This window comes from Calidris pugnax, unplaced genomic scaffold, assembly GCF_001431845.1.
Source record: "Calidris pugnax isolate Ruff unplaced genomic scaffold, ASM143184v1 scaffold123, whole genome shotgun sequence".
Classification (NCBI taxonomy): domain Eukaryota; kingdom Metazoa; phylum Chordata; class Aves; order Charadriiformes; family Scolopacidae; genus Calidris; species Calidris pugnax.
In genome coordinates, this window is record NW_015090876.1 from 426,345 (window position 1) to 451,263 (window position 24,919).

The following is a 24,919-nucleotide window of genomic DNA, read 5'->3' on the forward strand; positions in this document are numbered from 1 at the left end:
CTATATTTGTACCTATAATTGTCAAGTTTTCTTTTCTCTGTGCAGTTAGACAAAAGGATAGCAATGTGTCTGCATCTCCTGGTGCACATATCTGTGCCATATCCCATGGTCACTGACGGTTTTATAACAGACCTGGAAAATCTCTATCTGAATGCTTGGAATACTTGATCCTCCAAAAGCTCCTGGCCTTTTAGAAATAATCTGATTTGTACTAGCTGGTCAATAGAGGAAACGGAGACAGCAAAACAAGTACCTTCTCATAGACATTCAATTGCTTTCACAGATGTTACAAGGACTTTAATTACAACAGCATTGCTGAGGATATAATGAAGCCTGAATAACAAAGTTTAAATGTTCTGATGCTATCTATAAACTTCGGTATGGAAAATACAGATAAAAATGGTTCCCATTTCATCTGGAAAAGCTTATATAGAGATAATTGCAATGCAGCATTGAGAGTGGATTTTAACATCAGTCACTTCTGAAAGGATTTTTAACCAGTTGTATTTTACAGAACATTGTGTAGCTACACATGTTTTAGCCTGAGTAGTGTTATCTACCATGCCGAGCTTTCAGGAAGGGCTTCAAAAAGACACGTTGCAATCTAACTTTAATTAGATTTATTGCATGACCTTCAGCAAATCTCCCAACCGCTGTTCATAACACCACCTCTAAGATGGGAGCAGTGACCTCACTTAACCCCTCTCCCCCCAAAAAGGCTGTAAAGCTGAGCGGTGCTTGCTTTGGTTTCCTGGCTGCTGGAAGCAGAAACTGGGAATTTCCATGCTAGCCTGGGATCATATGGTACCTCTCAATAATGCAGGATGTTGCCTCGTGGCTGATGGAAGAGGAGTAGGTTTGCCAGTCTCCATTTGGCAGTTCTCGCACTTGTACTGTAAAATACCGGATTGGAGAAGATCCATCACTTCCAGGGACCCACTGCAACAGCAGACTCCGTGATGACACGTCACTCTGAGGGGTTATCAGCTGCCTGGGAGGTGCTGGTCGTTCTGCAATTAAACCGTAATTTGGTACTGCTTTGAGAAGAAATTCAAGTTAACATAAAATGTGACAGCCTGATCAGATTTTCATAGCGGTAATGCCAGAGGACATTGAACTTTTGGGTTTGCCCCAGGAAGTATACAAGCCATCCCATTCCTTAACCTTCTACTGCAAAGAAGAGCAGTAAAACTGATTTTTATCTCCCTGCATAAAAGGTCACCACTGAATATATGCTTTTCCAGCAACAGACCTCAAACTTGAGTGAGGGGAGGGTCTAAGCCTGGCTAGCCAAGGAAGAATCATTAAGATGAGCAGCCAAGCAAACCAAGGAAGTCTTTAATGAAACTCAGCCACGCTTGCAACTGCTCTTTTGACAGATTCTGTAAACTAGTTCAGTTTTTAACCTATGCGTGCTGCTTGGTACCACGGGACTACCTTCTCTCTGTGCTATGCAGCATCCTCTCCCACCAGCTGCTGCCCAGTTGAGGCATAAAGAAGAGGAAGGGATGAGCTGGAACAGGCTGGTGGTGGGCAGCAAAAGTCCAAGAGCATGATTTACAGCCAGTACTGAATTCCTGCACCAGTTCTCCCTGCTGAGGAACTGGGAAAACATCAGCAGCTCCTGCTGCTGCTTCCAAACCTCAGCTCAGGTTCCAAACCCCTGAGAGTTGGGGCTTGAGGACCTGCTGCAGTTCATGTCCAAACTTCCCCTCTTCTTCCCTTCTAACCTTGAACCTGCAAAGTCAAACCAGGCAGTGCCACCGCTGAGGGAGAGCTCTCCAAAGTAATTAACCGTACACCTTTTAGAGGAGGAAGGGAATGGTAATGCAGGTGTAAGCATGCCAGATCCCAACCGTTTCAATATAGATCTCCTTTCCCGTCACTGTGTCTCCGCACTCCATCGATTTCAATAGAGAAACTCTATAGAGTGAGGAATAATTGTTTAATTGTTTATCATGAAGATTATTGATTCTGATTAAAATGTGTGGCATGTAATAAAGCAGAAATTGATTGGAGACACCGCAGCGGCTTGCTTTTGAGAAGCAATTCAATTCAACTTCATCAGCACTTGTTTCCATAAACACACCTCCGTCTGCCCCATTCCTCACAGCTCCGGATGGCGAGGGCTTCATTTCCCTGCCATCCCCCTAAAACCATTTCCTGTATGGGGTTGTTTGTTTTTTTTTTTTTTGGCATTTCTCTGCAACGTGCTCTTCCTGACATCAGTGCCCAAAGATTTGTACTCTATTAGCTGGAGGAAGCCCTCGGTGCCAGCAGCCCGCCAGCTGGAGTACAATGCAAAAAGGTCAATGCCTTACACTGACAGGCTGAGACAGGTATTTGGGGTTATTCTACCAGAGGAAGCGAGTGTCGTGCAGGGATTTAATACTCTCTGCTGATAAGCTTTCACCAGCTTGCAGTTTTGGGCAGGTCAGATCTTGCAGTCAGTCTCCCGTGACTGGGTTTCCTTCTGCTGCTAATGGGAGATCTTAAAATCTCCCGTGTTGCAAGATATACTTCCTGACTGTTTGTACAAACCCATTAGTATAAAGAGTTTATTTATGGGAGTTTAGCCACAAGCAAATGCTAAGGTGAGCTGTTTGTGCAGGAATGTAAGGGCTAGGCCACATGACTCAAAGGACTCTTAATTTCTCACTACATTTACATCTTCTGACTCAGTTCTGCCCCGATCACTGCTGTTGACTGTTCCGAGGGGCACCACAGCACTATGTAGATTCAAAGCAGTACAGAAAAACCTCTGGGCAACACAGCTACAATACAACTTGGGATCTATAAATCATAGGTATCACTGTAAAATATAAAGATTTATACTGGGATTATCCGAGGAATTTAAAAGGACAAGAGTGACTGATTTTGCTAATTTTCAAGGGAATTTTTGTGCCTGCCTGCCTTAGTATCAAGAATAGGGATATTAAATGCATTTTTATCAACGGAAATTAAATGTCTTTTCACTCTAGAATATTTATTTTCATGTGTACAGGTTTCAGGTTTGTTTGTTCATTTACTTGCTAGCAGAATAGCTGCACTGGATAAATTTCTGTATCGGCCCCTCCTATCAATCTTGCTGATGGGAGATTACACATTCCTCTCTCTACACTTTACATATGGGATCACTTCAGTTAACTCTCAGTGCCTTGGGACTCGGTTCCATAGCATGTATAGAGACACAGCAGAGCCATCCATCAAAAAGAGTAAGGGTTCATTTTACACTATGACTTGTCTGTTCAAGATAACCCTAAAGCATTGATAGCAACAAGGGATCATTGTTCCCGCAGCGGAGCTGGGAGTTCTGCCTTGAGCTATTGTATACCCAGCAACAGCTTGTGCACTGTCTGGGACATCTGAGCATATTTTATTGAAAAGAAGAGGCTCCGAGCTTTGAGTATTCACTTTATTGGGCATGGTGGGTGTTTTTTTTTTTTGAAGCTTCCTCGTGTTGGACTTTAAACTTCCACTTTGACAGCAATCAGACAGGGGTGGAAGAAACCTTGAGCTGATAAATCTCTTTGATGGACAGTATCTATCACAGAGGCACTTTAAGTTTCCTAACACAGCCCTAGAGGTTCTCTCTCTGAAGACTGCACTGTTAATGCACTGGGAAGGCTGCACGTGACTGGGAGAGCTGTGCCAGGGGGAATTTTAAGACCGACCAGACAGGACCAGAAGTAGTTGGAATGCACCCCACAGGTCCTCACTGCTGGTGGTTGAACATCAGGCCAATGTCCTCTCTCCTTAGAAGTGTGATAGGAAAATAATAAGGAAAACATTGTGGGCAAACAGCATGGGAAATCCTTGTTCTTACACTAACCAATTTGCAATGTGTGGAAAGGAATTAAAACAAGAGATCGCTTAATAGGCACATTTTAAGAATTCAAAGTAACTATAATTGGTTGTATTATAGCGCAAGACTCCTGTCCTCTACCAATATATTCCCCTTTAGCTCTGAATTAAAACAAATATAAAATAAATTGTCATGCACAAGTAGAAAATATAGTTTTTCTAACTGCCAGCTCTAAAGATCTGTTCTAAGACTGGAGAATCAAGCAGTTACTTGAGCAAAAGCAATAGGAACAAGCAACGATGCAGAGCAGATTCTGCAATACCTTACATGTCTTTCACATTGTGATACATTTGGTATCTAAGCATCTGGTTTCATTTATACACATGTAATTCCTGCTTTCTTCAAGTAGGCTCCCTACAGAACAGAATTTGATGGGGGACTCTGAATGAGAATAACCATTTTATCCGGCTGATGCAAGAAGCAGAAACATTCTGGGCAATCCAGATGCAGACGCTCTGCTCACCGGGGCAGCAGGGAGAGGCCAGAGCAATTACTAACACGTTAGGTCAGGACTGAGGCACAATGGAGGGGCCGTGGAGAAATCCTGCAACATCACCTCCTCTCATTTTGCGTTCCCTGATCAATATAATTCATCCATCACTTACTTCCTTAAGATTGCAAACTTTCTAGAAAACGAGAGAGCTGGAAAAAAAAAAAAAAGAAACAAAAAAAGCTCTGACTGCAGAAGGAGCTGCATATGGCCAATATAGCAGCTGATGGAAAAATCAATCTCCAACAGCCCGGCAGGTTAGAAGAACTGTGTCTCATAAAAGTCTGTCTTGCTCACCAGCTTTCTCAAATCATGGTGTTGCTATGGTTTGGGGCAGGTTTACGGGGTGAGGAGGAGGAGGTGTACGGGCTCTAGCTTGTTATTAAAATTCCCCAAAGTGCAGCGCAGGCTCCAAGGCACGCAACAGAAAGTACCTCAACCTGTGGCTGCCAGCGTTACCTCTTTTTTCTGTTGTGATCACTGTGGCTTCCAGGGGCTCCCCCCAGCCCTGCCTGGTCTTGGCAGATGTCCGGAAGATGTATGCTGACTCAGGGGTGAGATCTGTAGCCGTAAACTGCCTGACTGTTGAGCCAACCTCCACCGTCGTGAACTTGTTTGGGCTGCTGCTGGCCAGGCGGTAGGCAATCTGGTACCCTGAAACCACAGCGTCAACAAGAGAGAGAAAAAAAGGTTAGGATTTTTTTTTCTAGCAGGGGAAAAAAATATAAAGAGCCCCCAAACTATTAATTTATCATAATTGTTTATCTGAAACCAGAACAAAGTAATCTACTTCCTTTAGTGCCATAAAACTCTGTTATAAGCAGCCCTCCCCCAGCCAGGAGCTGTACCTCAGCAGGGAAATCATACACCGTGGCAAACACGGGGGTCTACTGAATGTTATCAGCCATGACACTGTTTTACTTTCCATCCTTTACACCAACAAGATACAAAACCAGTTTAATCTTTCCTAAGCACGCCGGTACCTTGGAGAGGCAAAGGAACAGAGTGTGTGCAATTAATCTCACCTGGGTGAGCTGGTTCAAGACAATGCTCCCCGTTTCAGCTTTCCACCCCTATGTTCACTCATGTGCACACACACGCTCTCCTGCCCTCTTGCCATTTCAGCATCACCTCAAACTAAAGGTCCTTCAGCTGCAGAGCAGCTGGGTTGCCCAAGCTGTGCCCAGCCTTCGTGCTGCCCAAGCAAAGGCTCTCTCCTGCTTTTTGCACTTGCCTTTTTCTCAGCTCTCCTGCTCCCCTGTAACCACACAGCGAGTGCCAGAACTGCCGATAAAAGCATCCTTCTTCTGTCATTCAACGCTGCTGCCCTTGCCCACAGCCCGAGGAAGGAGCCTGCAAGCTGTGAGGTCCTGCTTCAACCATGCGGCACTTAATAATCAATTTTGTTGATGCCTGTAAGTGATAACCCCCATTCCAACCTGCCTGACAATTAGGACTTCACAGTTTAGCCTGTATTATTAATGATCCAACTGTGCAAAGGAGGGCTTCCAGAGCTCTCACGCACCGCTAGCAACAACTGTCCCCCAAAGAGGATCTGCCAAATGTTCCAATCCATTCTGTAAAACCCGGCGATTGAATCAGGCTCTCACTTCTGGAGCTCGACGGTAACTTTCAGTCCAGCTGCTGATTTCCAAAATCAATTAATACCAGAACTGGTGTGGTGCTTTATTGCCCAAGCTGAATGCAGTTGTACGATTAAACGCTTCATGGAGTTACACAGGGCAGAGGGCAGCCAACAAATCCAAATCAAAGCAGCTGAAAACAAAACAGTCATGACACGATTCTGCCAACCCTCTGCTCATCTTCCGAATGACAAAGGGGTCTGCAGCACCTGAAACCATCTCTTTCTCTTGGAATTAATATCCCAGTTTGAACTCTCACCACATTTTGGCTGCAGTGAGAACAAGGGGAACCAAACCTGGCGCGTTTATTCGTGAAGGTCAGTGTGTGAAAACAGGTTTTCATCTTACCTGTGGCTATTAGACAAAATCAATGACATTTATTTCCCTCTCAATACACAACAATTTCCCCATACCCACTCACAGAAAAGGCAGAAGCAGAGTTCCTGCACTCCCCTGAATGAATGCCACACTTGTGTGTGGTGCACACTGTCACAAACAGTGGAATTTAATTGGGGCACAGATGGTATTAATTTTGGTGTGCTGCCTCTCACGTCACTGTTGACGATGCACTGGTGTTTCCTTGTCCTTTTTTCCTCAGCAGCTGTGAGAAGATGAGGGGCAACAGCCCCAGCTGCCTCACGGGGAACAGATTTGATTGCACAGACACCTCCACGAGTGACCTGGCTTTTCTCAGGGGCTGTGGCTTCGGCTGGAGCTCCCACAGGCTGTGGTTTGGGTAGAGCTGTCTCACTGAGCTGACTTAACGTGCTCCAGGTTTGAAAATGGGCATCTTCATTAATGAAATAATGAAAATGGGCATCAGCAGTGAACAGCTGCCAGTGCCCAGGCTCACCTCGTGGTGCCCGGGTACCCTCACACATGGAATATGCCCAGTGTGTCAGGTGTATTCCTACAGCAGCATCTTCACAGCTGGGTGGATAGCATTAGACTGCTGGATAAAAAGTGGCCTGATTTTTCAGAGCATGCTTAGACCCCAGCAAAGTCTTACACTTTGAACGTTTCATTTTTCCACCTGCAAACTACCTCCTTTTATCCATGGCACCAGCTCTCCCATTACTGGTCCAATACATTTCACCAAAGTATTTCTGTATCTTTAGTCCCGTAGCATTTTGATCTTTTTTAAAGTCTACAGAAAGACAGCCAGCAATGGGGAGAAGGAAGAGATACACTGCGATCTTCTTTTGTTTATACAGATGTGAAGAATGTGGGAGTGAAAACCCTGGTGCAGGATCTCAGTAAGGGGGAAAAAAGTAGTCAAAGAAAAAGCACTGGGGAAATTTTTACAGCAGCAGGAAAGATGAAGGAAGAAGCAACTAAGATGGCTAAAGAAGTTTGATAAAGGGACATAAGACGTAAAGAATAAGACCTGGAGGGAAACCGAGAATATTAAAAGAATAGAAAAGTTGATTTATCTAGTTATTAAAAGATAAGTATGATATCTGGGACACATCCTTGTCGAGCAATTTCCTCTCTTTTCCAAACCTTTGTAAAATATACAGTGTAGTTAAAATGTAAGGAGGGAATAGAAAGATAACTATTTACTGCTAAATGGTGGTACTCATGCTGGAAAGTCAATTACAAACACGCTCAGATTAGGCAAAGGAACACGTACATATCTAGGCCATTATAATAACTTACACAAGAGTGGTTCCTTGCCTAGTGTAAAAACTAATTTAGCCATGAGAAAGAAGAAATCACTTGTCACAGCCTGTCTCTCTGACAGGCTCCACAAACTCCTGTTCAATGCACCCCTGTGAAAAACAGTATCAGCCTTCACTGTCCTCTCCTGCATCTGCTGTCTTGGCTGACAGTCTGGGTAAACATCTATTTTCCTGGATATCTCAGGCAGAGTTTACACACAACCAGAGCCATCACCTTTACAGATTTCCTCAGAAACTCAACACTTCCTTTGGTCTGATTCAAAAGTACGTGTCCAACCTCTGCCCCTGGGCTCAGCTCATTCTTGCTGCTACCCACAGCCCACCCAGAGATACCCCATATCTTAATTTTGATTCCCTACATCACCTTCTTCTACTGGACAGTTTGGGACAGGCAGGATACGTACTGGTATAAAAAGCATAATTTTTCTCTTTTTTTCCCCTGAGTGACACAGACAATGCAGTGTTTAAACCACAGCTTGGATAATAATTAGGGCTAACACGAGATCAGAAAGATAAAATTATTACGTTGATGAATTTCAGCAACAAGGGATGGGAGAAGACAGGAAATGTTAAGTGAAATCAAACGAGGCAAATCAATAGAGGTAAATGGAAAGTGTTCAAAGAGAAATTAATGTATGCTCGAGGGCTATAAGAAGCAATAACTACGATTGATGCACTGGAGGAATAAGGAAGGTTCCTTACTAGATTACAACAGTAAGATGCTGCAGTATCTTAGATTTTAAAAACAATAAAAATTAAAAAGTTATGAAAGTAAAATCTTTAAAAGGTGATCGGAGCAAACTTTTTGGGAAAGGAATATCTTACAGAATATGAAGCATCTGGATGGTCAATAGGAATAATTCATATTATTTTCTTATTTTTTTTTTTAATTCATATAGCATTAGATTCCAAATCTCTTCTGCTACTTGAAGTTCTGCACTTCACCATGCCAAAAGAGCATAAAAAAAAAAAAGCCCTGAAAGATCAACTCTTCAGGAGCTTATTTATTCATTGAAACCGGGCTTATTTTTGCATTAGCATCTTTTTAAGTATTTTTTGCACAACTGCAAGCAGTTTCAGGAGCTACGCTTTCTGCACTCAATAAATGGCAACAGTCTGAACTGCCTGTTAAATGTTAGGTCATTGCCACACAACCAGTGGATTCCCCAAAGCAAACAGGCAGGAAGATGACAACACACCATGAATATAAAAAAGCTTTCAAGCTCATCACCATAGAAAGCCCTTCAGAAGTGACAGTGCCCGCTCACGCAGGCCGTGGTGCAGCCGAGATACAAACACTTATTAATTTGTCACAGAACTTAGGGGAAGCCAAACGATACTGGGAGGTTACGCTCTGCCTACTGGAGCAGCAAGCCAGTTTTGTTGATTCTACTGCTTATCTGTTTAAGGGCCAGCGGGTGTGCAAATGCAGTCTAGGATCAAAATATGAATTTGCAAACATGGATTACATCCAATTTTGGTTCTAATTCTCAGTGGAGTTCTTACACTCTTTTGCAATAAGCTTCAGGTAAACGCTAAATACAAGGATACCATGAGGAATACTAAACCAGGGCCTGGAAGTGGGTTGAGTTCTTGTTTTCAGGGGATGCTCATAGCTAGAAGTACACATTAATGCATCATTTTTCTTTAATGGTATTTGAAGGTACTATATTGGGTGCTAGCTAAATGGAGTGCAGAAAAGAAGACAGAGCGAAGCCTCAGATGGTTACCGTAACATTCCCAAAAGGAGAAATGGAAATATCTAGCAGTATTCCAGAGTAAAATATTTAAACAAACAAACAAGTGGTTTTCCCTCTTGGTGCCTGCCAGTATTTCATCCTGCTAATCTCTCGCTGAAATGCTAGAACATGTTTTGATATAGATTACAAAAATGTTAGCTGCAAAGGTGCTTGTATACTCAGAGGACAAAGCTAGCAGAGCAGGAACATTAGTTCAAAGGCTCTGAACATAAGTTGCTCTTGCAAAGCAAGTATTTTTTCTCTCCAACCCCACTAGTGAATAGAAGGGCACTGCACAAAATTATGTTAACTTATTTTTCTGACAACTCTACTTCAGGGCACTTGACTGTGGGGGTTACAATGGTGTTTTGAAAGTTCATTACAGTAATGAGATTTAAGAGGTGTACAGGTGAAAAAAAAACAAGTTGGCAACCTTTACTTAGAATGTTACACATTGCTTTTTATCTATTTTTGAAGGAGTCCTCACTTCTTTGGAAAGATCAGAGAAGTACCCAGCATGAGTAATTTTTACTTTTTCTCTCTGACATTGGCAGCTAACTACTCCCTCCATGAACCTCCATGTTTCTACCTTAAAAAAAAAAATAATAAAGGAGTGAGAACTGTTGAATAAAGACAATGGACTTCAAAGAGGTGGACTGGGGGAATTGGAAGGAAACGTCCCCTGGGAAGGAATTCTAAAGGAAAAAAGAATTCAGGTTAGCTGACAGTTTTAAGAGAGACCAAAAAAAAGGTACAACTATCCCAATGCAGACAAAAGATGTTAAGAGGCCAATATGTTTGCATTCAGAGCTCACTAATGACCTGAAAATCAAAACTGGACCGCACAAAAGTTGAAACAGGACACACATCTAAGGGAGCGTATAAATAGACAGCACAAGCATGTAGGGACAAAATCAGAATGGCTGAAGTGCAAAGTGAGTTGTAACTTCAAGGGCATCAAAGGAAGCGAGAAAGATTTTCTAAATACATTAGAAATCTGAGATACAGAAGGAGGACAGGTCAGCTACAGGGGAGAAGAGATGAGCCTGAGACAGGTGAGACGGGAAAGAACAGAAGGGTGATACCTCCATTGCTTCATTTTCACACAGAAAAAAACTTGATGCTGACTAGATTTTTAACAGAAATTAAAACTGACAACAATCTAAGTAGGGATGTAGGCTAGAATAGAGAGCAGGTTAACCAATATTTAGTTAAGCTAGACGTAATCATGTCAGAAAGGCCTGATGAAATTTGCCCTGCAGTGCTTATACAACTAGCTGGAGCCATCTCCAAATAATTAGTGATTACCTTCAAGAGCTTGTAGAGAACAGGTGACAGCCCAGAGTATTACAGAAGGGCAGAGTACCCTATCTTTTGAAATGGGGAAAGAAAAACCAGAGGAAATATGGACAAACCAAGCTAAAGGTCAATACCCAGAAAGATACTGGAAAAAAAATGAGTCAATATATAAGCATCTATGAGGATAATAAAGTGCCAAGTAACAGCCAATATGTATTTGTCTGGAGCAAATAATAAATATCAAATAATCTATTTTCCATTTTGACAGTGTAATTGGCCAGGTGGGAAGAGTAGATATGATCCACATTGACTTTAAGTAAGGCTTTAATATGATTGCGCACAGCCCTGTCAAAAGCAAACATGAGAAACAGAATCTAAGAAAAATAATACACATTGTGAGTTGAACACTTGAAAAAAAAAATTCAAAATGTTGTTGTCAGTAGTTTGCTAACAAATTGGGAGAACACATTAAGTAAGGTCTCACGCGAATAAGTCGTGAGCGTGGTTCTGTTCAATATTATCATTAATGACCTGACTGCTGGAATTGCCAGTCTACTTGCAAATTTAAAAAATAAAACCAAATTGTGAGTGGCTGCGAGACCTTTAGAGGACAAGAGCATAATTTAAAGTGATCTTGATAATGAGGAGAGGTGGTCTGGAATCGGTAAGATGAAATTCAATAAAGGCACCTGCAAATTATCACACTTAGAAAGAAAAAGCTTAATGCACTTATAAAAGAGGGACTGACTGACCTGGAAGCGTACTGCTGAAAAAGGGTAGGAATTAATAGTGGGTCATAGATCTACATAGTTACAACATCCATGTTGGAAAGTGCCAAGTCAGGACAGTATCAAGTATCCTGGGATGTGTTACTGGGAATGGACTATGCAAGACACCAGAGACAAGAGTCTACATGCCAAGCATTCCCTAGGGGACACCCTTCCCCTTTCCTTCCAACCCTGAGTGTGTATGATTTTATCATCAAAATGGCAGCAATGAGTAAGAATCAACTGAGAAAGGGATGCATCGTACAAAGCACTGTGCAAAGACCAAATAAAAGAGAATTCCTAACTCCACCGAGCTTGCGACTTCAGCAAATAAGGCTGACAAAGTGCAGCAACGTGAGAGGTTGGGACACAGTCGGGAGAGCAAAATCTTATGTACTTTCTCATCATTTCTACCAAATGATTTTTTTTCTCCTTAACCACATCCTGTGATTCAAATCGCAATCTCTACCGAGAGCAAGTTCTAGGACACACAGTTCCTTTAAAAAAACAAAGCAGCAAATCAAATCCATGAGACAACCTGGAAGCTACGCTTCCTTGAGCTGCAGAGAAACCCTGCACGGATCTGTCTGGCAGCAAACTGCTGCCAAGCTTCACACTGGCTCTCGGGCTCAGAAAATCCCTGCAGTGCCTGTCTTCGGATTCCATTTGATGTTTCCCCGCCTCTTCAGGCATCAGGATCTTTTTGGGAAGCTCACACCTGAGCCAACATTTTGAGTTCTTGACTCAAGATTTAAAAGCAATGTAAGACCAGTCCTTTATTTAAAGGGATGCCATCAATGCAGCAGCATTTGAAGCAGGCACCCTCCACCCAACAGTGAAGGCTTTAGGAAATATTGCTAAAAAGACCACACGCAAGCCTGAACAAGGGCAGTGAAATTAGAATCAGAAAAGCCTGGCAGACTGAGAACTACACAAAAAACCAAAAGCTTCTACTTTCAGAACTGAGAGACAAATCTTCACTCACCAGCTAGAAATACTATAAAATGTGTTCAACATCAGCAGAGAACACAAAATTGCTGGGTAACTATTAGCTACTTTAATTTTAGAGGCAAGAATGGATTCTTACACATTGTAAAAGTCTTCATGTTTTAAGTACAAGTAGTGGCTGGTGTACATACTGCAAAGGCAGCACAAGAGTTATGAAAGCAGGAAGGTAAGAGATTTTTCTCAAATTCCTATCATGCTTTTCTGCCTCTATTTCCCCTGAGTTAACTCCTTGTGACCTGTCAGGATTATCCAAAGGAAGGAACCGTGACTCTCAGATGACAACAACATATTTTCTTTTTTTTAGCCACAGATTTGCTCATGTGTAGTTTCTAATCCAACGTGCAAGGGGAAGACAACCCAACAGCCAGAGCTCGCTGTGGTCTCCAGCCCTCTTCTCCCAGCCCAGGGGGTTTTACAGCTCCCTCTTACCCAGAATGATTCCATTGGGCTCCTCCGGCGGCTGCCAAACGATCCGGACGGATGTCAGCCTCACCTCGGGGAACACCAGCCTCACAGGTGGACCAGGGGCTGGAAAGACAAAGAGAGATAAGGCTAGTATGTCAGAGGAATTACAAGTTCTCTGCTCACCTTACACAGAAGGCAGCCCAAGCCACATCTCGCCAATAATCAGCAGATGGTCAGGAGCACCTATGTACATTTGTAATATAAATTTATTCTGAGGTATTCTATCCATGACTAAATGCCTCCAGCCCCCACGAACACCAAACACGACACAGAACCAGTGGACCCTACGGTGTTTTACCACACCTGTGGACTGGGTTTAGCGGGATGCTCTGACCTCCACAGGAGTTATGTCCCAGCAGCACAGGAGTCCCTGCGTGTCGGCCGCACCACGGCTCCCTAACTGGTCACGGACCATCAACCAAGTCACCGAGCTGCCTTTACAGAGAGTTATGTGTCTGCTTAATCTGCTTCATACCTGTTAGAACTGAATAATAACTCCTCTCCGTGTCATCTGCACCAGCTTTGAACTGCCTTCTGATTTTAGGTGTGCATTTTAAACACTCAGGTCTGAGCAGGAGAACCCGAGGCAGGTGAGATGCACATGAATACAGATGGCTGGCGGCTGCACTGACCAGCCCAGGTTCACAAGGTGAAGGGATGCTAATTCATACATTAGCATCTGCAAAATTTCCCCTTCAGCACAAATTCCACCTGCATTACCCCTGATGATACTTTTAATTAAGTTGAGCCCAGAGGAGACACAACATATTTATGTCAGGGGTATGGAGATGGAAGAACAATTTGTATCATTTGCCAACACACACTTAAGGAGGGAACTGCTATAATGGGGTTATCTAAAACAAACAGTTTTAAGTATTTCTCATTATAGTCTGATATGTACATTTCAGTGAGTGCTTTTCCTCTCCCTGCAGAGTTCTGCTAACAGTAATTTCTCTTTGTTTCCTTTCAAAGAAAAGCCAAGTCCCCACACAGGCAGTGAGCTGGGAAAATGGTTAAAAAGAATGTCAGGGAACTGCTGTCCCTGTTCCTGTCCCCATTCCTGTCCCTCTGTGCTCTTACTCTTTCCTGCACTCCATAGAAAATGATTTGTTAAGCCAGAAATCTGAATGTGTTTTCAGCCTAACCTAATGAAGTTGCTTCTAGAAACCAATGTTTAGTCCATTACTGTTGAAAAGATTTTGATGGAAAGAAGAGACTTTTTTTGGTTGTTGTTCATTTTCATGGGGAGCAATAAACAGAAGCCTCTCACACTGATATTAACTTAATCTAATATTGAAAAGGTAAGGAACTGAAAAGTAACTTTAGCATCTGCAAAGCCAAAAATGTGTTAAGAGTTGAACTAAATGTCTGTAAAGCCCCCTCAGCAGGAATGGCCCCACCACACGGGTGTGAGTAGGCACCATCGAGGCCAGGAGCTCCCTTGGGTTCCTTCAACACAGCAAAGTGCCCTCGGGACTCCAGGAGCTCACAGGAATCCCTGGAGGCAGTTGCAAAAGGAAGCTGGTATGATCATCTGCCAGGGTCAATGCCTTATTCTTTTTGGTAAAAAAAAAAAAAGTGAAAATGGATTACTGAAATTACAATTTCCATCTCTCTCCTTCAGACCAATCAGACCCAGATTTGTTTATTGCTTTCAATTGCAGCACTCTTACTTTAAGGTTTTTTTTTTGAGCATGATTGAACTTCAATAGGAATTTATAATTGGACTCAAAATAGTCTTTGATAGAAATTGTCTACATCGAGCTTCAGTATACAATTTTAGAAGCTTTTTTCCTCTTCATCAGTTGCAGAGAAATAAGAAATGGGGGAGTCTGGTTTTCTGTGATTTTGCCAAATCCTCAGCCCTTGACCGATGGAATAGTGCTGAGTTATACTAAATTGGGATCTAGTCCTTAAGATTCAAAGTCGCAAACCCCCCCAACAAATAGCCATACCTTGGGCTTTTGTCTACACTTATATCACTGAAAGAAAGCAGTGTTAAAAGGTAAGTAAGATACTTATTTTGGTAATCTGTAAACTTACCATCATCCTTGGTTCTTTCAATAACTGGAGGAGAGCTGGGGACCCCATCTCCGATACGAGTGAAGGCCAATACCTGGATCTCATAGAGCACGTATTTCCTCAAGCCAGAGAGCAGGAAGGACTGAGTGTGGTTACCTCGTACTATTTGGCTCTTTGGTTCAGAGTCTAAATCTTTTGCTTTGTAAAGTATCTGGCAGAATAAATGTATAGGAAATATACAAAGAAAAAGATTGTTACATGGGGACTGAAAAGAGGGGTCCGCATTTTAGATTCCTCCTTTTCACAAAATATAATAATAAAAATAATAATAAAAAGATATAAAATATAAAATAATATTCATCAATCACCCCTTTCAAAAACACTGTATTTCCTATATGTTCTCTGGCTGGCTTTGGAATAATATAGATATCCAGCAGATGAATAATAAACAACAAATGCAAAAAATATATAGGTAACGCATTAAAATTAAGTAAGCATGAAATTCCAGTTGCATACCTTGTAACCCAGGACGAGACCATTCTGCTCGGGCTCAGGGACTGCAGTCCACGTCAGGAGGATCTGGGTTGAACTCACGGCTTCAGCAGAGATATTCTCAGGAGGAGCCGAGGGAACTGGAATCACACGGCATTACCAAAAAAAGCAGAAATCAGTAAGAAATACCAGATCATCTTGCTCCATCTCCCCATCTGCTTGGGATTGTTCCAGATTCTCATAGAAAAGCACTCAAATCCAAAAGGACACGGATAGGTTCTAGGCAATCCCTTCTTCTCTTCTATTCTTTCTACATCATCTTTATATTTCAGCTGCTTCACAATTTCTTGCCGGCTCATCTCAGAAATCACAACATTTGTAAAGAGCTAAACATTTAATACTGTGCCTACAGATAGACAGTAAATACAGACAGACACGAGTACATTTCAAGTTCTATATATTTGCAGTAATTACAATCAACTTTAAATTGCCGGACTTCTAGAGAAGTCTATCTTCCGGTATTTCTTTCCCATACATTTTATTTCCCTGTGCCAAAAGCTAGAAATCTTTATGAATGGAGTTTATCTTAGTGTACAATCTGTCCTCTCAAGAAGTTTTACATCCCCCTGGCTTCCTGTATTATCTGAAAGGAAATTATAGCATCTTGTCTAGAGTTAGCAATAATTTTGACCACCGGATTGCACTCCCAGTTCAGTAAGAAGTTCTTTAACCTCTGAGACTTTTGATTATGTGATAGTGCTCAGCATTTGTAATACATCAATTATAGATGGATACATTAACACAAGGTGCATTTTCAGGGACTGATAGGGTGCAAATGAAAGATATGCCCGTTTCATTTATGTTGCAAAATTGGCTCTTATGAAACTAGAAACATCATTAGAACTGATGGCACAGGAACACTGTAATTTTCTCTGACTCGAGAGAAGAGCAAACTTGCATTTTCTCATGCCATTAAAACACTAACCGCGACAGAACAACCACACAACTGTAAGCTTTTGTGGGTAAGCTTAATAGCGTGCCATGTTACACAAGCAGAATTTGAGGCTATTTTTAAGAGTTCACATTTTATGCTGCCCTTTCGCATTTATTTTTCTTTTCCTCCTGTGGCATTTCTAACATCTGAAGGGTACAATCTTTTTCAAAGCATGATACACCTGTCAGGCCTCACGAGAATGTTTCACCAGGTTATGTTACACAAGCACTTGTGGACAGTAAGGCTTGATTAGGTCCTGAATATATTACAAAAAGGAGCACCGATCTCTGCCAGAAGTAATGCTTTCCTGGCTGTCCGAATGAAAGAACAGATCTGCTGTTTTGAAGGCGAGCTCCTGAAGCTCCTAGCAACATGAACGAGATAATGAGTATGACACCAGAATTAATATAAATTTAAAAAAAAAAACCCAACACGCACCGCCCCCCACCCTTGTGCACTCAAGGTTAACTGCAGAGATAGTCATTTCTGAAACAATTTCCCTGTTAACAATTATTTGGGGCATGAGAAACAGAGCACCATCTCACAACACTGCAGCAGACTAAAATCCAATTTTTTTTCCCCTCCAACGCTCAAGTGCTTTTATTTTTAAAAAAATAAAAAAAATCTTCTCCTAGATTTATCCCCCACAAGGATATAATTATGTTAAAGGAAAATAGATTGCCAGGAGCCATGAGTGTCTTTGGATAGCTGCCATAACTTTATCTGGAGATCTTCACAAAGACCTACTCCCACATGAATCACTTCTGGAGAGAGAAAGGGTGGAGGTGGGTCGTAGGAAACCAGAATGCGTAAGGGAAAGCAGCCTTTTCCAGCCACATTTATTTTTATTTTATCTGGTTTAAAGCCTTTCAAGAGAGGAAAAAAAAAAAAGTTTCTTTATTTTACAAATATTTCTTTTCCTCTTTGATCAGCAGCCACGAGAGTTCCCGAATTGACAAAAGGTGGAGGCTGTGCCCAGGCTGGTCCCCCGTGCACGACCGCTCTGAGGTGTGTGTAGGATCACGGTGCTGGCAGGGGGACTCGACAGCCAACAAAGGAGAGAACAGTCTGTCTGAAGATTTATTAGCCCAGACTCCTCTTAATTCCCAGTGGCAGCCAGAGCAGCTAAATGTCCCCTCTCCTTGGAAAGGAATCTGAGCCCGATGCCTAAATGGCAAAAATGCTCATGGTCATCGAGCGAGCTTTAATTCTCCGCTTCTCATATTAGTTTTGAGATTTTAATTCTAATATGGATGTATGAATTCAGCACCTGCAACCGATATTATGGATCTTATTGTTGCCAGTCTTTTATCAAGTAAAAGACTTTCATCGACCCTTTAAGAACTAATTGAAACGTAACCTTCATTTCTCTGACCCCTCTCCTCTCTCAGGATACCCTGATTCAAAGAAATTACAGTTCACTAAGAAATTACAGTTAGCTGAGACTAATTAGTGGCTTGAGTGAGGCACACAGATCCCTCTTTCCTCTGCAAGCTCCCTTCTCCAATGCTGGTTTCCTTAACTGTTGCACTTAAGACTTTGTTATAAGCTCCAAAGCTGAGTTCTCATTAGTAAAACCCGCAAGAACAGTACAGAAGCCAACCAACAGTGTCCAAAAAAATCTCAGAGCTTTAACGAAATGAACCGGAAACACAGAAACTAAATGATGAGCTAATCCAGCAAACTGCCAGCTGCACGATGTGCTTTAAAAGATCAAACGAAGGAAATTAGAGAGTTACTGGCACTTTGCACTGGAACTTCAATAAGAACTCAAGTTTTTAAGGTTATCTGTGTTGGCATCTAAGATCATGCATCTTCTTTCTACATCTGACATAGCCATATTTGATATATAGCAAATGATGCTGTTTTATGTCTCTAACTGGGCCAAAAGCAGCTTTTAACAAGCTAGCTTGTATCCCGGCTTTCTAAGAAAGCTGGATATCAGGATGCAGTGGTTCTCTCCATTTTTGCAGCTCATTTTAGTTTAGCATCCATTACTGTTTTCGAAAGTACAAATTGAGCTGGCATATTGTACTGCTGACGTCAATTAAGAAGTGCAAATTTAGAGCAAGGTTCGTGGCAAAAGTGGCATCGCTGCAGCACGCAACCAGTTTGCCTACAAAATTAGACACCGCAGGCCAAATCCTCAGCGTGTATGAACTGACAAATCCCTGCAGTGACACGGGACCACATCTGAATTATCAAGCGATGCTTTATCGCAGCGCAGTAACGGCTTCATGAAGGTCAGCCTCTGAAACATCAACAGATTGATCCTTGCCACAGACATGTGGCCACGCTTCTACAAGTAGCTGATTTTGTAAGACAAGTACACACATTCATGTAGCTGAGTACTAGGAGCCCCCAAAAATATTAAGGCACTGAGTTCAGTGTATTTGAGATGAATTGTTGGAAAACAAGACAGTTTATATCTAAAAGGAAGCAGCCCCTGTCAAGGTTGTTCTAATACATCAGAGGTCTTTGCATTTTCTTTATTCCTCTATGTTGTACCTGCTATCAATGTCAATTTATTGAGTGGAAACTGAGCTTGTAACTCTCCAGTTATTTTGCACTGTAAAATTTAATGAGTTATTTAATTTCTAACATTATAAAACATTTCAGATTGATAAAAGTTGTCCTGCTTAAAAATCTCAATCATCCCCCTCCATCAGCTGCTTGCAACCCTATCCCAGATTTTCATCTTAGGGCATCCCAACTGTTTTTCAAGCCTGGGTTACCAAAAACTACAGCATTATTTATCCTCTCATAGTTTCTTTGGTTTCAAGATGTTTTATATCCAACAGCACACCTGTAACAGCACGCTCCTTTATTGTTAGCATGTGTGCTCAGCTATCAGTGATATGATTCTAAAATGAACAGAAGTGGTCAAGTACAGCTTTATTTTCAATAAAGGTTTTGGACTCCAGTGCTGCCACTGTCATGAGATCCCACGAGCTGATTTAGTGCCTGGGCTCTAACTTCTTAGGCTCCTTGGACGGTGTAAAACACACAAACCACCTGAACGTGGCCAAATCACCTCTGGCCAGCTGTGAGGGATGTTTACAATCTGCACCACCAGCCAAATCCAACTTCCCTAAGACTCTGTTACCCACAAAATGGAAAAAGAAATATTTAGGACACCGACTTTTAAAGTACTCTGAGAACATAAGCGATAAATAGAATTTTCCTTACAGTTCAGAAGACAGACCTAAAAATGCTTTGACCTTTCCCTCTGTCTTTAGATATCTTCTATTTGTATTTTAACCCCATTTGACTGTGTATACAGGTTAATCGCAGATTCCCCCAAGTTCTCCCATCCAGCTTGCCCCTATGCCAGCGCTTCTTGTATATTCTAAATCTAAGAAGATACAGCCAAAAGTCTGAGCCCTGACTTGCTGTATTCAAGCAATCAGATGTTAGTATCAAAGAAAACACATGAAAAAAACCAAATGAGTCCTTATGGCCTAGATCACAGCTTTGTGTTATTTTGATCCCAGTTTCTGTGTGCCTCCTACAATCAGTTTCAAGTCAACCTTCTTTTAATGCTGCAAGAGAAAATGCCAAATACACATGTAACCTCTGATCTTTAGATGCTGAGCAAGAGCACTGTAATCCTAAGGTTTTATGAAATCACTTAATCTTAGTATTTACTACGTTTCAAAAGAAGTGTTTGAAGAGCAGGGGAAAGGAGAAAGTGGAGAATGTGGTATCTTTTTATTATGACACGGAACACTTCAAAACTATTTTGTCTGGGTCGTGCTATCTCTAACTCCAGCACAAGCATGTCTTGTTTAAAATACCTCTGGCAATAGCTTTCCAATTACTACTTCCCAAAAAGCAACACTTTAATGGAAGGTGACGACTTTGTTTAGCCTCCTCCTGGGCTAGTTCAAAGGAGAGTTATCTGAACCAGCAGAGCAAACCCTGCCGCGTACCGCACGGTCACGCTTCCCACCTGGTACAGAGCTCACAGACACGCAAATGTGTGTCTGTAAGTGTAGGGTATGCACAGGATTAAATTCCAAAACGTTTTTCATGAAGAAAAATAGCAAAAAATACCCAGAAAAAATATCAGTGTTGAACTATACATAAACACAGGTCACAACCAATTTTTATTATTAAGCTTTTAAACCATATGTATCATCCATTTTGTTATTCGATTGCAATATAAATTTTAATTTATCAGGCACACATAGGGGAGGTTTGGAAATATAGAACGCAGCTTTTCAAGATCTGTCTTTACCATTGCTACTAAGTTAACAATATTTTACTGTTGCCTAAGATGGAGAGTTTGCTTCTGATCTCTGAAGTCTCTAAGCTAGCACGGACAATTAGCTAGTCAATACAGGGCTCATGCTCCAGGTCTATATGCAGCTTATGTCTATATAGCCTTGTACACACAATTTTAGAAGGCAGTTTTGAAAACGTGTCATCAAAAGCTCAGATAATTATTTTATTTCTATATGGGTAATCAGCTCTCTAAAATTACTTGTGCCTTTTTAGAAATATTTGGTGCTCAAAACTAGATTTCAGACAACCATAACTGTGAGAAGACCTGCCTGAGCCCAGAAGGAGATGGGGAAAAGGGGGAGAATGAGGGGCGATGGGGTACTGGGGAGGGAGAGGCAGCACGAGAGACCTGCTCAGCCCGAGAAGGCTGTGTACAACTTCTTGTGCTGTCTGTACTGCTGCCAAACGGGGGCAGGAATGGGGAGGTAGATTGTTTTGTTTGCTTTAAATAATCAGCCTGCAGGTTTATGCATGGGAGCATAAAGCAGGGTAGAAATAAAATAAATAACTCCCTCAAACGTCTGTATGTCTTTTTGCCTTCAGTGCTTCTAGAGGTTGTTGTGGTTTTTTCTTTCACTTTAGATTTAATGGGTCAACAAGCAAAAAAAACCACCAAAACCCCAAATAAAACCCTGAATGAAAGGGCAGAAAATGCTGAAGTTCTCAGATGTGTCCTTCACAGCAGACACGGTGCTTTGACTTACCCGACTCCCGTGTACGACCTCGCACTACTTCGCTCCATGGTCCTGCCCCGATAGCATTGAAAGCCTGGATCTGCAGCTCGTACTCTGTCCACTCCTCCAGATCTTCAATGGTGTATTCTCTTTCCAACCGGTCATTAATTACCTTCATCAGGGCGGGAGACTGCACATCGACACGCCAGAACTTGATCCTGTACCCCACCGACTCGGGATTGCCGTTATACTGCGTGTCGGGGAGGGGCTGGCAAACAACACAAAGGAAAGCACAATATTCCTATATAAAACACATTGTCGGGGCTTTCCAAACTATATACCAAGATTGTCCAAACTCATATAAGGCCATAGGAAGGCAAAAAAAAGACCAAGAGGTCAATTTTGTGTTTTATTTATATTTGACAATCTCTAAATTTCTGTGTTGCTTGAAATTTTCTTTTACTTTTTACCTTAATTCTGAACCCAATTGATATGCTCACAGAACTGTGCCATTTGCTGTGGGTGTATCAACTGAGATGATATGAATACAATATATTTCAGAGCTTTGTGATTAATTATGGAAATGAATGATAAATTGCTGAAGCATGTGACAAATTCATTTATCGTACATTTTTTACTTTCTTTACTGACTCTCTGCCTACTCATTTATCAGCAGAGATTTATTCTAGTATTCTAACTCCCCAAGCAATTTCAGAGATTAAAATACGAAATAATTAGCCTACTTCGTGAAGTTTAGAGTTTTTTCCCCCATAAAACTAACTCCATGACGCCACGGATGGCTGAGATTCAGTTCTGAAGCACGGGGAAAGTTTGATAGACATTAACATTTCACAGCTTAGAAGACTGTACCCCGCAGGCAAGCAGGGCTAGAAATGTGACCCTTATTCTGTAGGAAGGAAGGAATTCCCAGCTCCCAGGGGGACACAGATTCCCCTGCAGGTCTTGAACAAAGAGATTAAACACTTTCCAATACTGATGCTATTAACCATGAAAAAAGTGTATCAGGTCATTTTTAGCTGTGGCTGTTGCTCCTTCTGAACCCAGCACAGTTTGACTCATAAAAAACAGGCTTCCAGGTAGCCCAGCAAGGGAAAAAATGTTTTAAAGGCTCTTGAAGCAACTTTGAGTTAATTTTCATGGAAGATCTATATAGGTCTGGGTATAGTACCAAAGGTTTAATAACGTGGGCATGTTATTCACATGGTAAAGCCATGAGTGAGTTATGTTGGTCTTATCAAATGAACTGCAATGGTTTTTCTGTGGATAGTGAGGTGACATCTTAAAGTTTGATGTTTTGTTCTTTCAGGGTTCAGAATTAGGTGCAGTGTCCCATTGAGAAACTGGAATTATTCCTTTCTGACGGGAGAAAAAAGTCTCTTGTTTCTAGCCTGATTTTGACTTCCAGCCATAATGAGTTTATGCATGGAAAAGCTAACATTTGGGCAAAAGGAAACCTGTGCTTCATCAACTTCACACCACAGTAACCCCAGTAGAAAATTCTGCCTAACGTGGGATAAGAAAAACCATTTTGGAGTAGGTTAATTGCCAAATAAATCCCAACGTGGCAACTCTGCAGGTAACTGAGACAGTCAAAGGGGCACAACAATGTCATCAATCACTGCATCTTTGCAATTAGTCATTTCTTTCTGCGTTTTATCACGTAACTCCACACCCTTTCACATAAATATAGCCTTCCTACAGGAGTTTAATGGGCAAATTTTGTGCTGCCTTTGAACCACAGCTGTTCAGGACCTGCAGGATGATTGCCAGTGGCCGGCGTGCACCTTCTGGGGATGGTTTTGTACAAAGCAAACAACTGAGCCCTAGGAAACTGCAAATTGACTCAAGTATTATATTCCTGTCCCACGTGTTGACCCAGGCTGCGCAACTAGAGGGGCTGAAAAGCCAAGGTTTTACACACAGGCATATATTCCCCTGATGAAGTGGCAGAAGTAGTGGCAGTAGGCAATTTAAGTGATTAATAAGGCACTTAAGGTAAGTCTCTAGATTTCCGACTATTCGGAAAAAGGAAATAATTTTGCTGTTATCCCTGATGCCGAATGCAAGGAGAAGGCATTCCCTGAGCGCCAGCCTGACTCCCAGGGGAAGCAGCCACATCCCAAGGCCCCCCGTTCCCCACTGGCCATCTCACCACCCATCGTAGCCACAGGCTGGTCTCGCTGGCCGTGCGCACGGTGACGCTGCCGGGGGCCACGTCGGGGGGAGCCTGCAGGGTCTGGATGACACGGGAGGGTTGGCTGAGGGGGCTGGCACCCACCACGTTCACCTGCCGCATCCGGAACCTGGAGGGAAGGAAAGATGCAGCGTGGGTTGGAACAGCTCTGCGAGTGGTACCTCTCTTTCCAGAACAAGGGAAAAGATGGAAAAATACAAAATTAGGTCCTTCTAAACGTTCCACAAAGGTCGTCGCGTGCAGGTCCCCTTTGTATTCACTGCTGAACGCTTTATGGTAACCGCTTTCAGATCCTCTCAGGTATTAAAAAATTGAAAATGAGATTAGCTTAGAGTCTATTAGAAACTTAGGTATTTGTGTGAGAAATTTATGTTAATTATACCAAGTCTGATGAGCTTATGCTAACAGTAAGTGATTTTCTCTTGCGATGCTTGTACAATACATCCAGAAAGGTATTAAAATATCAAACTTCGGATATTCTCATTCTCTGTCAATATAAAAAATAGGCTAGTGATAACATTTCCCCTCAATTACTGGTTGAAAGGAGCTGATTTTTCCCTGTGCTGCATTTTCAGCCTTCCTGCACAAGAAAGATTAAGTTATTTAATATGGATATGCGTCTTTAAAAAATACCCTGTCTGCTCAAAGCCGTCTCTTCTACAATAGAAATCCCTACTGGGTCACAAAAGATTTAGAGAAATCTTTTTTTCAGGAAGCACAAAATAATTAAGACGTGCTGTACGTTTCAGATACTCTCACCCGTCACAAGCAATTAGAGGTATCCGGCACTTGCACATAAATACACGACCTGTTCATACTAAACATTTAATTTTTGAACTTAATGGCTGAGCTTGGAAAAAGGGTGAGCTACTCAACATAGCAGTGTTTATTTATCTGCTCTAATCTCTCTAGAAAACGCATTAAAGGAAACACATTAAACAAATACTGTCCTTGATTTCACTCTCAAACCTTGGCACAAAATACAGAAACAAAGCTGGCTACTAAAGATGTGCTCAGATAATTAGCTCTCATGATGTATTTCCTCAGTGGACAATGACTAAAGCTGACCAGAGGACCACAAATTCATTTAGCAACAACTTTCTATGTTTCCAAAAATGATATAAAATTGCTCTACACTGACACAAAAGAAAAAAAAAGGAAAAAAAAGGTTTATATCTATGTATGCACAAGAGAAAAACCCTCAAAAACACTAGGGAATACTACTAGCTCAACCAGCACCTGGGCTGGCTAAAGGGCCCTTCAGCCAGGGCAAAAGC

General features: G+C 41.9%; 1 protein-coding gene across 2 annotated transcripts in view; it reads right to left on the bottom strand.

Annotated features, from left to right (window-relative positions):
- Positions 1-24,919, bottom strand: part of SDK1 (sidekick cell adhesion molecule 1) — a 411,416-nt gene that overhangs the window by 64,880 nt on the left and 321,617 nt on the right. For both annotated transcript variants that reach the window (XM_014946238.1, XM_014946237.1), the window contains 7 exons: positions 23,601-23,751; positions 21,458-21,695; positions 15,497-15,612; positions 15,002-15,191; positions 12,923-13,021; positions 4,815-5,009; positions 809-1,010 (listed from right to left, as the gene is read on the bottom strand). In XM_014946238.1, coding sequence (XP_014801724.1) covers positions 809-1,010; positions 4,815-5,009; positions 12,923-13,021; positions 15,002-15,191; positions 15,497-15,612; positions 21,458-21,695; positions 23,601-23,751 — 1,191 coding nt within the window. The remainder of the gene's footprint in view (positions 1-808; positions 1,011-4,814; positions 5,010-12,922; positions 13,022-15,001; positions 15,192-15,496; positions 15,613-21,457; positions 21,696-23,600; positions 23,752-24,919) is intronic.